The following is a 14,620-nucleotide window of genomic DNA, read 5'->3' on the forward strand; positions in this document are numbered from 1 at the left end:
TAAATTCAAAGATGTATGTAAAACTATGGTAAATTGTAGAATAAGGAGGAACCATACAAAGTTTGACAATTTCATTATTAATGAAATGGACAATACGTTAAATTTTTTGTTGTTGATAATAACACGATTACAAACTGAAAGTATGAATACATAGCTTTTGATGGCACATGCTTTTTTATATTTTTCAAATTTGATTCTTATCATTTTGTTTATTGGTATTTGAAAATGAATTGTGATTTTAGAGGATGGCTTTTTCAATCATTACTATTTAGTATCGACATACTTGTACACCTTATTATCCTCGCAATATTAAGAGAAAAAAAGCCTGTGTTACGTACATTATTTTATATGATGCAATGATTACACCTTCTGGCTTTGATTATGTCTACCCCTGTTTTGATGAGATAATTATGGGTAATCGGGAGATGGGGGCCTGTGGGGGGGGGGGGGGTGAGGTAATGACCATCTCACAGACTATACCCTTTATACTGTAATCTTTATTGCTCTGTAGAAAGCTATGTGTTAATCTTGTTTTCCACATCCCTAATATAAGCAATGGAATGCTCTGATTAAATTTGACAAAATAGTCACACAGAAAATAAGCAATGAAATTAAAGTGAAATTTTGTTTTTAAGTGGCATTATGCCCATGCAAGTGTAAATAGGGAAATAACAGGTAAAAGTCCAAATAACTTTACATTTTTCCATAAATTTAATTGTTCTTAATTTTATATTCTACTTCACAAGTGTTATTATTAACGCAAATGACTCGTGCAAAATTCAATTTGTATTGTTAACTTTCAATAAATAGAGTGGGACTGTCTTATATATTTAATACAGTTTATATATTTTAATTTAAACATTTTTCAATATCAATTGATAGTCAATCACCATTATAAAAGTCAATCTTTTATAAAATATATTATCTAATACAGCTCAACTTGACAGCGTAAATATGAGCATAATGTCACTGATAGATTGAGTGGAATTTTCATGAAAAATTGTACATTAAATTCATTTACAGGTTTAGTAAATGAATTTTTGAATACCTTATATGAGAAAAAATGATTTGGTAGATCAATTATGCTTGAATTATACTTATTTCATGACTCAAATAATTGTCAACTGTATAGTATAACTTGGTTACTGTTAATTTATATTTTTAGTCATCGAAGAGTTATCCATCCTTACAAAAACCAAGATGTTTGGTATAGACACAAAACTTAAATGAGCCGCGTCATGACAAAACCAACATAGTGCGTTTGCGACCAGCATGGATCCAGACCAGCCTGCGCAGTCTGATCAGGATCCATGCTGTTCGCTATCAGTTTCTCTACTTGTTATTGGGATTGTAAGCAAACAGCATGGATCCTGATCAGACTGCGCGAATGCGCAGGCTGGTCCGGATCCATGCTGGTCGCAAACCCACTATGTTGGTTTTGTCGTGACGCGGCTCAAATGTTTATCTAGTGAAAGGATTAACTCAATTTGGTTTTTTTTTTTGTGTGAAACAAACATAGTTAACACTAAACTTAGTATGTGTACTTGTTATCGATAAGTTATACACAATTTGTTAATTTCTTTGAGGATACATCAAGCTTCATTCTGTTGGCTGACAGTTTCATTTGGTGTATAGATCCTTTACTCCTGTGTTATATTGTGGAAAGTAAAACATTGCAGCTAATGCTGATAAAAACATAAAAAAACTTGTTTTTAGACGCATTAGATGATTCTCATTCATTAGTTTCTTGATTCATTTGAATTGTAACTTATAGTAATTTACTATTACATTAGAATTGAAAGTTTCTGTGCAGTTTAAGGTCTTTGTTTTCTATATATAAAGCACAGTGATGACGTGTAAAGGTGTATATTCTTGTACTGTATTGAAGTATGTTAGTGCATATTTGTAATAAACCATGATGAAACCATGTTGTATTTTATTAATTGACCCCTGTATTCACACTCTAGTTAGCTAACCTACTCACCCGCGGCGGCACGAAATACCCAAATATACCCAAATACACCCAAATATACCCAAATGTTGCCCAAATATAGCAATATTTATTTTTGTTTTTATAAAATATATATAGATTATAATGAGAAATAAATAAATATTTATAAAATAATATGACTTAGCCTGCTATAACTTTCATTAATTCCGTTGAAATGGGCAGTTAAGATGTTGTAAGAAAATAAGTTGTGACATTTGCTTATCTACAATATCGCTTCTTTATGAATGCAATTTTAATTCAAGATATGATATTTGTTGTCTACACTTACATTTCTAAGGTGTAATTTTGTTGAAATTTCATATCTAACTATATACATCTATATATGTTGAGCCGACAGAATCAACGAGTAGTTTTAAAACAAGGCATGTGACTTGAACAAACCCTGAAAATTATAATAACAGATAGTGCGATATTGTATAATCGAATCAAGTCTAAGTCATTCATTTGACATGTTCTTTTAACGTTTCAGAGATCACTGTGACAACTATTGTGAAATCTTAACGCCTTAACCCGACTCGCATGGATCAAGTTAGGAAACCGCCATTTTATTCTTGACGAGAAAAAAACTTTTGTTCTTGTGACTGCCTATAGTGTATTCTTTTTGAGGACATTTCCTAAATAATGAAGGAAAAATTCAAAACGAACAAATGATTATAAGCATTTTCTGAGGCATAATGGGCCTTTAAAACTTACAAAATGTAACAATTGGTGTATGGTCGGGGAGGTGAACTACTGTGAAGATCAACAATCATATATCTTTAATCAATTTTGGGTGATATTCCAAACTTTGTTCTCTGTTACAGTATAGAAACGATATACATGTAATAGGAAAAATTGCGGCGCTAATTTATACTTGTATATATATCTTCTTATTCCGGGTACTAATTAACGAAGTACCAAATGCTTTTGTTCAAACAAAATTTATTTGTAAAGAAAATATCAATTTTATAGCATGCCCATTTTATACAAGTACATCATCTTTTCTTAATATAAAATATGTTTTTTTATTTATGTCCATGAAGACTTCTGGTCATTATTTAAATCTATTTCAGTGCTTTGAATGAGTTTATGAATTCATCTGTATGGTAATCACGTGGCGCGTCCTCTGTCCTTTAGCAGCACGTGGTCTCACTCTTCTGTCACGTGTATCCAACGTGGAAAATACCATAGTGTTATACTTATTTGGTCTTCGGAACCCGTAGTTTTCACTAACAAAATTACCTTCAATAGCATTTTCGATTTCCCTGTCTAACATTTCCAGAGGACTGATGTTTGAGTCTGATGGCGAAGTTGCTTGTCTCAAGCGATCATATATATACACCGGCTCATAATCTTCACTTTCCGGGGCCATGTGTCTGCTCCATGTATTTATAACTCCCCAGTTGTATGTTGATTTCACCCGAGGCGGACCGGAGAATATTTGTGGTGGAACATTTCTTGATTCGCTTCTAAAGCCCGAAAGCAGCATCTAGATCACATAACCCTGTCGCCAATGGGATCTTTGCTGTCATCGGTGCAAGAGCTTTTTGATTTAACATATACCGATTTCGATTCGTTTGGACTGAACTGTCTGATTTTCTTACTTAAGTTTGCCACCAATGTTTCTTTCGTCTGCTTTTGTAGGGACCCATCCTTTCATTACGAACAAAGATGAGTTGTCCCAAAAGTAATAAACAACCCGCTCAAAATCTGGTCCTGGCTCTTTGCTATTTCCGGCGGCAACGATATACATATATAAAAACATGTATTGACATACCGTAAAGAATGGCACTTCATCTTTTGGCTTCATTTCTGCAAATCTGTCAAAATCTTTTTGTGAACGACAAAGTTAAATTCTCCTCTGACTTTTTTATTTAATTTCCACAGCTCGTTAGAAGTATCGTTTTCTACAGGCCCTATGGAAACAATTTTTCAACAAATTCAATAGATTTGGAGGCATTTTTAGCGGTTCTGTGCGAAATGCGGTAGTTATTTATGATGGATACGACGTCATCTGTTTTGACGTTACAGCGTTGACAACGTTATGTAATAGAGACGTCGGGTTAAAGGTCACCGTAGAGTAATTGCCATCCAGTGCCGTGCTTGAGAAAAATGTTTACTGAGAGTTGGTTCGATAAAAGTTGAATGCTATTTTATAATAGTATATACACACGGGCTATTAATTTCATATTTCTTATATTCAAAGTGTTCGTGTAATTTCAACGTCTGTACAAGCTAAAGTAGAGTGATGAGTATGAAAAGTCGGCATTTTTATGAAGTTACGTTTAAAGTCAATTTTTGTTGAGAACAGGTTCTTGTCGTCATTTTGTTGAACTGCTAACATCTTTGTTGTCATTTTGTTTAACTGCTAACATCTTTGTTGTCATTTTGTTCAACTGCTAACATCTTTGTCGTCATTTTGTTTAACTGCTAACATCTTTATCGTCATTTTGTTTAACTGCTCACATCTTTGTTGTCATTTGTTTAACTGCTAACATCGTCATTTTGTTTAACTGCTAACATCTTTGTCGTCATTTTGTTTAACTGCTAACATCTTTGTTGGCATTTTGTTTAACTGCTAACATCTTTGTTGTCATTTTGTTTAACTGCTAACATCTTGTTGTCATTTTGTTTAACTGCTAACATCGTCATTTTGTTTTAACTGCTAACATCTTTTGTTGTCATTTTGTTTAACTGCTAAAACATCTTTGTGTCATTTTGTTTAACTGCTAACATCTTTGTTGTCATTTTGTTTAACTGCTAACATCTTTGTTGTCATTTTGTTTAACTGCTAACATCTTTGTTGTCATTTTGTTTAACTGCTAACATCTTTGTCGTCATTTTGTTTAACTGCTAACATCTTTGTTGTCATTTTGTTTAACTGCTAACATCTTTGTCGTCATTTTGTTTAACTGCTAACATCTTTGTCGTCATTTTGTTTAACTGCTAACATCTTTGTCGTCATTTTGTTTTAACTGCTACATCTTTGTCGTCATTTTGTTTAACTGCTAACATATTTGTCGTCATTTTGTTTAACTGCTAACATCTTTGTTGTCATTTTGTTTAACTGCTAACATCTTTGTTGTCATTTTGTTTAACTGCTAACATCTTTGTCGTCATTTTGTTTAACTGCTTACATCTTTGTTGTCATTTTGTTTAACTTCTAACATCTTTGTTGTTATTTTGTTTAACTGCTAACATCTTTGTAACATCTTTGTTGTCATTTTGTTGCTAAACTGCTGAACTGCTTACATCTTTGTTGTCATTTTGTTTAACTGCTAACATCTCAATAAAGTAAAAATACAATGTTGAGGGATAATTCTTTCATAAATTTTTCACGAAGAAATACTCAAAATGCTAAAAGTTTGGCCGGTATTGGGTTTACTTCCCTTGACACACGCTTCAAATGAGTCACCTCCCTTGATTTTAACACTAGTTTTGTGGCGAAGTGTGCTTAGTCAAATTTCGAATTACAATTAACTGTAGAATTTAAAAAAATATCAATCAATCAATCAATCAATCAAATCCTACAACACAAAACTGTAGGCCTAATGAATACTCTAAAGAAAGTGCCTATAAACATTTTCATATGAAAATGTATTCTCTTCTCCAAAAATCTTAAGTTAGTTTTTTCCTGATATAAAATACCATCATAGTTACGCAATCATAATTTATTTACACGGACAGATTTATTGTACTTTATAATTAGAAGAGAAAAAAAAAGAAACGCGTTCACAGCCACCAACAAGTTTGACAATCCGTTTCAGTCTGTGGTGTGATTTTTTTACTTTATATCATTTTTTACCTTCAATTACACACGTGTTCAAAATTGCAATTAAAATGTCAAACAGTTTCTTATTTTCTCAATATCCTGTAACAAAAGGGCGTTTCACTTTGGTATTTAACTCGTGCAAAACCCACTATTAAATATACAATGGAGGGCAATGTTTATCAGATAATTTACAACAAAAAATATACAATTTACTTTTGACACTTATAGAAGTACAAGGAGCCAAGTATCAAATATCGCCCAGTATTGTCATTATAAATTGAATGATAAAAACATCATGTGAGAATTTTATACGGTAAAATCATACTACTGTTTTGTTAATATCACAAGGTTTTCACCCTCAAATAATAATGTATTAGGTTTTTGTTTCTTGTTTTCTTACTGCGTATTTGAATTAAAGACGCACGCATCCAGACTTTGTTATTTTTTTATGAAGTTCTGCACTGTAACAACATTGTCAAAAATAAACAAATAAGATACATGTACTTAGTTTTTAAAACAGATAAAAGTTACCTTAAACCTGTCAAACTATGAAACAAAATTGCCTTAACTCAATTAGTAATGGGATGACAAAATACAGAAAGAGTAACACCGTGCGCAAAATATACAATATGCGTCTAAGAGATTGTCAAAAAGTTTATAATAAATATTCCTTAAAGGAAAAAACTTGATTTTTTTGTTTATTATATACTTACTCTTTTTTTTACCTTATGAATAGAAAGTATTACGTTATAATTTTGTGTATTAGCTGAATTTAAAAGAAAGTAATCCAGCAAGACACCAGTGAAAATACGGAAAATATGTTTCACTGTAGTGAAAAATAAATTTTTACAGTGAAAATACGGAAAATAAGATACGTATTTTATTTCATCAATATTTCTCAATATTTCATTTATAAGTATATAATAAATACATATATGTAATGTTGGAACATGCATCTCCCACTGTCAGCAACATTCATATATAGTCCCTTCATCAACTATCAACATTATTATTGACCTGTCATTGTAGACTTATTTACTCGTCTGATGATGTGCAGCTTTAAAACATCATAATGGATTCTTTGAAATGAATTGCTGAAGCAAGATACAATATTTCCATTAATATAACATGGTGAATATAACTCATTTTACCATTAAACAATGCAAAGTTATTGAAGATGTTCCGAATTCTTAACATTAAGTTACCCTTAAGTGGTATGACTTTGTAACAATAATTACAAATGGAACATCTAAGTCCATTGTGAAAGAAAATATCGAGATTTTTTTGCTTTTACTGCTATATGTTTGCTTACACAAACAATTTGATACATATCGCAACATTTAACGGGACAGTGTCCAAACATCTTATTCTAGAATAAATTTTATGGGACTATCAATATGAATGGCGTCACTATCTATATATTAAAAAGAAACAAAAACAAAAGTAACATGATAAGGATCACAATTTTATCTTCAAAGTATATTTTCTTAAAACTTAACAATATTTTTTTCATTAAATATCACTAGGTATATATATAACTTGTCAATTATATCCCTGTTTTTGATGCCTCTTATTACTCCAAGTCTACTAAATATCTATCAATTGTACATGAATATGTTATTTAAAACGCATATCGTTATCATCAACATTTGAAACAGTTAAAATTTTATATGTGAATTCTGACCCTGATTCTCATTCTTCATTCTTTGTGAACATGGGACCAAATGGCTTCTTTTAAGGTAGTATTCTTTAAATTATTTGACCCATACTCTGTGTGATGTGAGTCCTAACGCGGAGTGATAACAGTCATGTGCCCGACCATATGCCGCCCGTAATCCAATTGTTGAAAAGTAAGGCCTGTTCCAGTCATTGGCTCTAAATGGAAGAATTTCTTCCTTAAAAATCTGTCTCGATGTATCGTCAAACCAATACGGAGAATTTGGATTCATTGTTCGTAGATTAATGCACGGTTCAATAGCAGACGACCTTTCTGACGCAGCTTCCGGAACTCTGACACGAGGCAAGACGGAGGACGACGGGAGAGCTTCCGGCAGTGACTAAAATACAAACAGAATGATTTTTTTTTGTTTTACCAGTAGCCTATATACTTGTAACGGAAGATTCAGTTCATATACAAATTTCGAAAGATTTAAACAATAAGTTGACCGTTAAACTACAGATTATCACTTTAATAATTAATTAGTGGACTAATCTTATCATACATGTATGTCTTTGCACAAAATAAAAAAAAAATCCTCATGTACCCTACTGTGCTGCCATTGTAGTCATTTGACTCTAAAAAGTGAAGAACGAATAAAATATGTATCAGTATGTATTTATATAAAGTAGTCAATTGTATTTGATGTAGGTAAAAAACAGTTTTTTATTGTACATTCAATAAAGTCATATGTATTTGAATATGATCTCATCGATTCAAAGATATACCTCAATATCCGGTGGTCGTCGCCGACGACGTCGGAATCCTCGACGTTTCTTCCTCGAATTCGACATCAACCAGGCACATAAAGTAAGCAACACCAATGCAAATATAAGACTAGACATTGTTGATGATATAATAAGTGACAAATCTGAAAATAAAGGAACCAAAGGTACGAGAGTTGACAGTAAAACTGTTTTAGTCCTTCTTTATTTCATATAAGTTTACTCCAGTTCTGCGGTCAACCCAACAAAAACTAAAAAAATAAACATGTACACAATGTACATATATGCCTGAAATTAGATTGAAAAAGAATAGCAATTAATGAATTGCAGTATTTTGTTTGTTATTCATGGCATGTAATTCAGTTTTTTTTCGGACATAGTTTACTTTTAACAAATTCGATCTATTTAAAATTTTTGCTTATTTCTAAATATGATTTCACAACTAGGTCTTACGTGTTTCACCACTTCCGTTTTCTGGAAAAGCTGTAGTAGTTGTAGAATTAGTTGCAACATCCGGTGTTGGTGTTGTAACTGTTATACGGGGTGTTTTAGTGTTTTGCTTTGTTGCCATTGAAGAAAGTGCACTTGAAGATGATAAAGTTGTTGTAACTGGATTTGCAGTGCTTGTTGGAGACATAATTTTAGTTGAAAATGTAGAAGTTGAACTGGATGTAGTTGAAGCTAAAGTAGACACAGTTTTCAAAGTTTTGGCTGCAGTTGTTGAACTTGTTAGAGGCATGTCTGCAGACGTTAAAACTGTTGTATCAGGGCTTGTCGTGGATGTTTTGGTTGTTATAGTTTCAGTTGTAATAGGACTAGTAGAAGTTGTAGTAAGTTTTGTTGTTGTCGATATAGAAGTTGAATCTGTAAAACCGGAAGTAGATATAGTGGAACCGGATACGGAAGAAACTGGGACGACATTGGTCGTAACGAATACTGTTGTAGGGGAAGTAGACATTGAGGTAGTTGTAGGGGATGAGGTAGTGGTTTCTATTGCAGATGTGGAAGTTGGTTCAGTCACCACAACGGAAGTTGGTACAGTCACAACGGAAGTTGATGAAGTATCAGTTGCAATTGTTGACGCTATTGCTGTACTAGACTGATCTCCACCAACAACAGATGTTTGTACGGATGAAGATGGCTGCGAGTCTGTTGTTTCAATATCTTTTGTTACTGTAGTTGTACTTCTACTTTTTGTTGTTGTTTCTGTTGTGGTAGATGACTTTGTCGTTAAAGGCGTTGTTAAAGGCGTTGTCTCTAGACTGACAGTGTTAGTTATTGTTTCTGTGGATTTTCCGCTTGTAGGTTTCTCACTTGTTGCACGTGTTGTGGTGGTTGACGTGGATGCAGTTACACTAGTAGTTGTCCCTACAGAAGGTTCTGTTGTTGTTGTTGTTGTTGTTGCTGCTGTTGTCATTTTACTTGTTAAAGGAGTAGACGATATGGTAGACGTTGTCACGGCAATGGTTGTGTTGGGAGGGGTGGTAAGTTCCGATGGTTGGGATGTTATTTTACTGCTTGTCGTTGTTTCAGAAGTTTTTGTAATATTTGTTACACCGGAAGTTGAAGCAGCGTTTGTAGTTTCTTGTGCAATTGTAGCGGAAGTTGTTGCAACATTGTCCGGCAAAACACTAGCTGTTATGTCACTGGTTGGCGTATTGTCAGAAGTTAATTTAGCACTAGTTGTTGTTATGTTTGGCTCGGTTGTTAAGCCGTTAGATAATATGATTTCTAGCTGTGTTGAACTCCTTAAAAGCTCACTTGTAATTTTAAACGTTGAAGAAGTCACTGACGTCGTGGAAAGGGTTGATGAATTTGTAGACGTTGTAGAAACTGATGTTACAGGTTGATCAGTCTGAATTAAACAGTTTAAGGACAGATATTCATGTGTATAAACATACGCCCATGTAGGAAAATACATGTTTAACGTAGCAGTAACGGCGACATATGAAGAAACATTATCGTGATTCAAATAGGGCTTGAAACCATGATCCCTGGTCTAAGAAGTAGAAACCTTGACCACTAAATCACCGTTCCCGTTAATGTGATGATTACATAATTATTGGTGAAATGATTATATTAACGAACCTTTTACGGTAAAACAAAAGTGAATGTATTATATGAAAGCTTATTAAAATTAATGTTGAATTCTTTATCTACACAATACAGTTATTGGTCAGTTATGAAATAAAAAAGATACTGTAGATGTCAAAGGTAAAGTTCCGCATGTCTCACAGCACGTGACCTCGGCATCTGTATATTGGTCACACAAAAACTTTATACACACCTCACGATCTCCATATAAACAACCTGGAAGTGAAAGTTTGTTTTTGAAAAAATAGATAGGTAAATAAATAAATAAATAAATAAATAAATAATGAAAAAGTAATGAAAACATGCTCTTACATGAAATCTCGAAACAGTCAGAAATTAAATGGATATGCATTGTGTTGACAGTGTGACAAAAAAGCACCACCCCTCCAAAAAGTCCAGTATTGTATTACGTAATAGGAAGTAAAGTGTACGTGATCAGAATAGGACTAGGCTTGAGAATAGATTTAATTATAAGGCTCCACATCTTTTTTAAAATGACCCCAAAACGCAATTTCCCACAGTGTTGAAGTGCACGTGTGGTATATAAAGAGAATAAAAAACGATCAGATTAATTATTCAGATACCAGTATTTAAAAGGGCTTCACTGAGGTCAAGCATAAAATTGGATTTTTTTACAGAGATAAACTAGGGTACTAAACAACGGAGAAATATGCAAAAGATATTAAAGAAATATTACTCGAATCACCAAAAAATAAAATGGTTTTGAGCAATAAAATTGATAGGAAAGTTTCTGGGGCATAATGGGCCTTTAAGGTGGTAAACAGTGATAGGTACAGTTGTTTCTAAAATCCCTTCAAATTTCCTTCTTTATCTTTATACTTGAACTTCGCTGAGGTCAAACTTTGACTTACTATAGTCGAAAGGAGTCTTTTGTCTCGTCAATTAAAGTCCAACACATTTCCATCATGTATATCAGAAGGAAACAAATTTTATGTAACAACTCAATCATTCAAATCAATTCAGGAGCTTTTCCCGTTTTTTCCCCATGATTTATTTCAACAAACATTACCTGGAGCATCTAAACGAACTTGTGTGCAAGAATGACAGCAAGCAGATTCTACTTCCGGTTCGTAACATTCTTTTCTCGTAGACGATTGGACCAGATTGTCACATGACTTTCCGTCTCGTGTAAAGTTCGGATCATCGTTACATGTCTCACTATAAACTGAAATAATTCACCAAATTTCTTTAGAAAAAAATCTTAGTGGTAAAAAGGATGGGAATTGATTGCCAAATTAAGCGACAATAGATAAATATGAGGTGAAAGTACAAAAAATATAATTTTGAACTGGGACAAAAATACAAAAAAATGTATTTTTGCCCCAGTTTTGAATTAGCAAGAACATGTTTCTTTATCTACTATGGTGGCTGATTAATGCCATTTCGTTATTTCTATTGGAGGCATTTGAAGAGGCGACAATGTCATAGAGCGATATATATTTAGTCGTTTTACTCTCTTTTTCTTTATTTTTCCGTTTTGTCTGCGACATGATAGACATTATATAGATAATAAAGTGGATTAAAATGGAATCATATAATCTTCTGTATGACAAAAATACATTAATTGAATCTTGAGAATAAGAAACGGAAAAGAAATTGAATAAAAAATCTTTATACGTTACCTTTATAGAAGAACAAAACCCAGACCGAAATAATGTGTGTGTTTGTCATACTTCGAATCTGAAAAATAAACCCCTTAAATGTTTGTTGAGGAGCATATCTATTAAAATGTATCCTAAAAATAAATAAATCATTAAGACAGTGCCAAGAGATTAAATCCGGTTTGAAATAGTTTGAATAATGTTCAAATTTTGTAATTTATCCATCATTATTCATGGTACATATATATATTTTACCTAAAACTTTAACAGTTATATATAAAATGTACGTATACAATAGAAAAATGTTTGAAGAAAGACAGTTGAAAATACAATAAAATATGTAGCAATACATGTGAAATATACGAAAAAGTGTGAAGTATACGGAACAATTAATGCGGGAAAATATGGGAATTATTCCATAAAATATACCATACATACGGAGCAATTGATACGGGAAAATATATATGGGAATTATTCCATAAAATATACCATACATACGGAGCATTTACTACGGAAAGATATTGGAATTATTCCATAAAATATACCATTCATACGGAGCAATTAATACGGGAAAATATGGGAATAATTTCATAAAATATACCATACATACTGAGCATTAATATGGGAAAATATGGGAATTATTCCATAAAACATACCATACATACGGAGCAATTTATACGGGAAAATATTGGAATTATTCCATAAAATATACCATACATACGGAGCAATTAATACGGGAAAATATAGGGGAAATACGGAACAATGTGAAGGAACAATTAGAAGGATACGGAGCAATTCGTATGAAAAGGATATACAGAACAATATGTGAAGGATACGGAACAATTGATATGCAGTAAAAGTGGGAAAGATACGGAATATTTGAAGTAAAGAATGCCGTCTAAAAGATTTCGAAAAAATATAAAGTACTTAGTGAAAGATACCAAATACACATGAGTAAGATGCGGAAACAGGTCGTGTTGTGATATAAAGCAATACAAAGTAAAGTATGGAAAGATACGGGGCGATGTGAGGAAGTACAGAGCAATATATGGGAAGGATGCGGACCAATGTGGGTAAGGTATGAAGCAATATAAAGGTACGGAGCAATATGAGGAAGTACGGAGCAATATATGGGAAGGATGAGGACCAATGTACGTGGGTAAGATATGAAGCAATATATGCAAAGGCACGGAGCAATATGAGGCAATACGGAGTAATATGGGAAGAATGCGGACCAATGTGGCTAAGGTAGGAAACAATATGGAAAGATATGTATATTTAATGAAAAGACACGGAGCAGTATGAAAAGGTATGGACCAATGTGCGAAAGATACGGGAAAACTTTTTAAGATACTAGGCAATATGGTAAATATACCGAGAAACATTGGAGAGACACGGGGCAATATATATGATTAAAGTCGAGAAACAACATCGGTAATGATAGTAAACGTACAGTTAACTTAGGACATTTGATACATTATGCCTGGGGGTAAGGTAAAACAAATGTTGGTGCCATCTGAACACCTATTCATAACCCCGTTCTTATCCAAAGATTAACAGAAAGAACCGAAAAGTTGCGATTCAGTAAGGCTCAATCCCTGTGGGTGATAATGAAATACAGTTGCTGCTCATCTGGTACCGAAGAGATTAAAAAGACGAATAAATAAATAAATAAATAAATAAATAAATAAATAAATTAATTGATTAATTAATTAATTAATTAATTAAAATAAAATATACCATACATACGGAGCAATTAATACGGGAAAATATGGGAATTATTCCATAGATATACCATACATACGGAGCAATTAATACGGGAAAATATGGGAATTATTCCATAAATATACCATACATACGGAGCAATTAATACGGGAAAATCTGGGAATTATTCCATAAATATACCATACAAACGGAGCAACTAATACCGGGAAATATGGGAATTATTCCATGAATATAGTACCGTACAATTAATAAATTAATTAATTAATTTATTAAAGATAATAGATAATTACATAACATTTATCTGTGCAAATAATGTATACACCAAATACACCGGAATGCTTAAATTTATATTTATTTATGCTATTTATTTAACTTTTATTTTTAGTTTTTCTATAGTTCATATCGCAGTGTAAATATTCTTTTTAAAAAAACTATTTTGCTCACACAGTTTCCGTTTTGAAATATATTGAATTATTATTTATAAAAATAGGAAAAAAGAAAAATGATTTCTCAAAAATGATATTTTTGTTTTAATTAAAGAACATATGAAATTAAACATACCATTTAAGTTCAAATATATCCAAAATGTGCAGTTCTATCCACATCTTCATTTGTTATCGCATTACAACAATGTTTATTTTACGTATTCTTTACTCCGATACTTTTAAAAGTAACACACGTTTTTTCCCGTGATTTTATTATAATTCAAAATTTCAAAATTCGCCAAACAAAATATCCATAATATCAAGCTCGTCCCATATCATATTTTCGCAATATCATAACAATTTAAAATTAATTTACCTGAAAATATGAGCACCTTAGATAAATAATGCGATAATTGAAATCTCAAAAATTTGAATAAGAACGCTTAACCTTGTCAATCCTCGCACATACATCTTACAATGGTCTAGCATATTAAGCGAAGTAAAGTTAATTGAAATATTTTTTTTCTTTACAAAAAAATATACTGTCTTC

The 14,620-nt window shown here is 32.3% G+C and overlaps 1 protein-coding gene across 1 annotated transcript; it reads right to left on the reverse strand.

Moving 5' to 3' along the window:
• Window positions 1-7,231: 7,231 nt before the first annotated feature.
• LOC132714817 (uncharacterized) lies at window positions 7,232-14,620 on the reverse strand. Its single transcript, XM_060697739.1, has 7 exons — window positions 14,207-14,620; window positions 11,942-11,999; window positions 11,329-11,484; window positions 10,405-10,514; window positions 8,658-10,059; window positions 8,208-8,350; window positions 7,232-7,819 (listed from the first exon to the last, which is right to left on the reverse strand). Exons 1-7 carry the CDS (start codon window positions 14,207-14,209, stop codon window positions 7,517-7,519), a joined length of 2,175 nt encoding a protein of 724 aa, XP_060553722.1. The 5' UTR covers window positions 14,210-14,620; the 3' UTR covers window positions 7,232-7,516.

The sequence above is a fragment of the Ruditapes philippinarum genome, unplaced genomic scaffold (genome assembly GCF_026571515.1).
Source record: "Ruditapes philippinarum isolate M1 unplaced genomic scaffold, ASM2657151v2 ctg7845_1_1_1_1, whole genome shotgun sequence".
In the NCBI taxonomy this organism is placed as follows: Eukaryota; Metazoa; Mollusca; class Bivalvia; order Venerida; family Veneridae; genus Ruditapes; species Ruditapes philippinarum.

Coding starts and splice junctions, on each gene's coding strand:
- LOC132714817 (XM_060697739.1), bottom strand. Junction 10,515..11,328: donor AGTTCGTTTAGATGCTCCAG/GTAATGTTTGTT, acceptor TTTCACTTCCAG/GTTGTTTATATGGAGATCGT. Junction 8,351..8,657: donor AAACGGAAGTGGTGAAACAC/GTAAGACCTAGT, acceptor CTTTATTTTCAG/ATTTGTCACTTATTATATCA.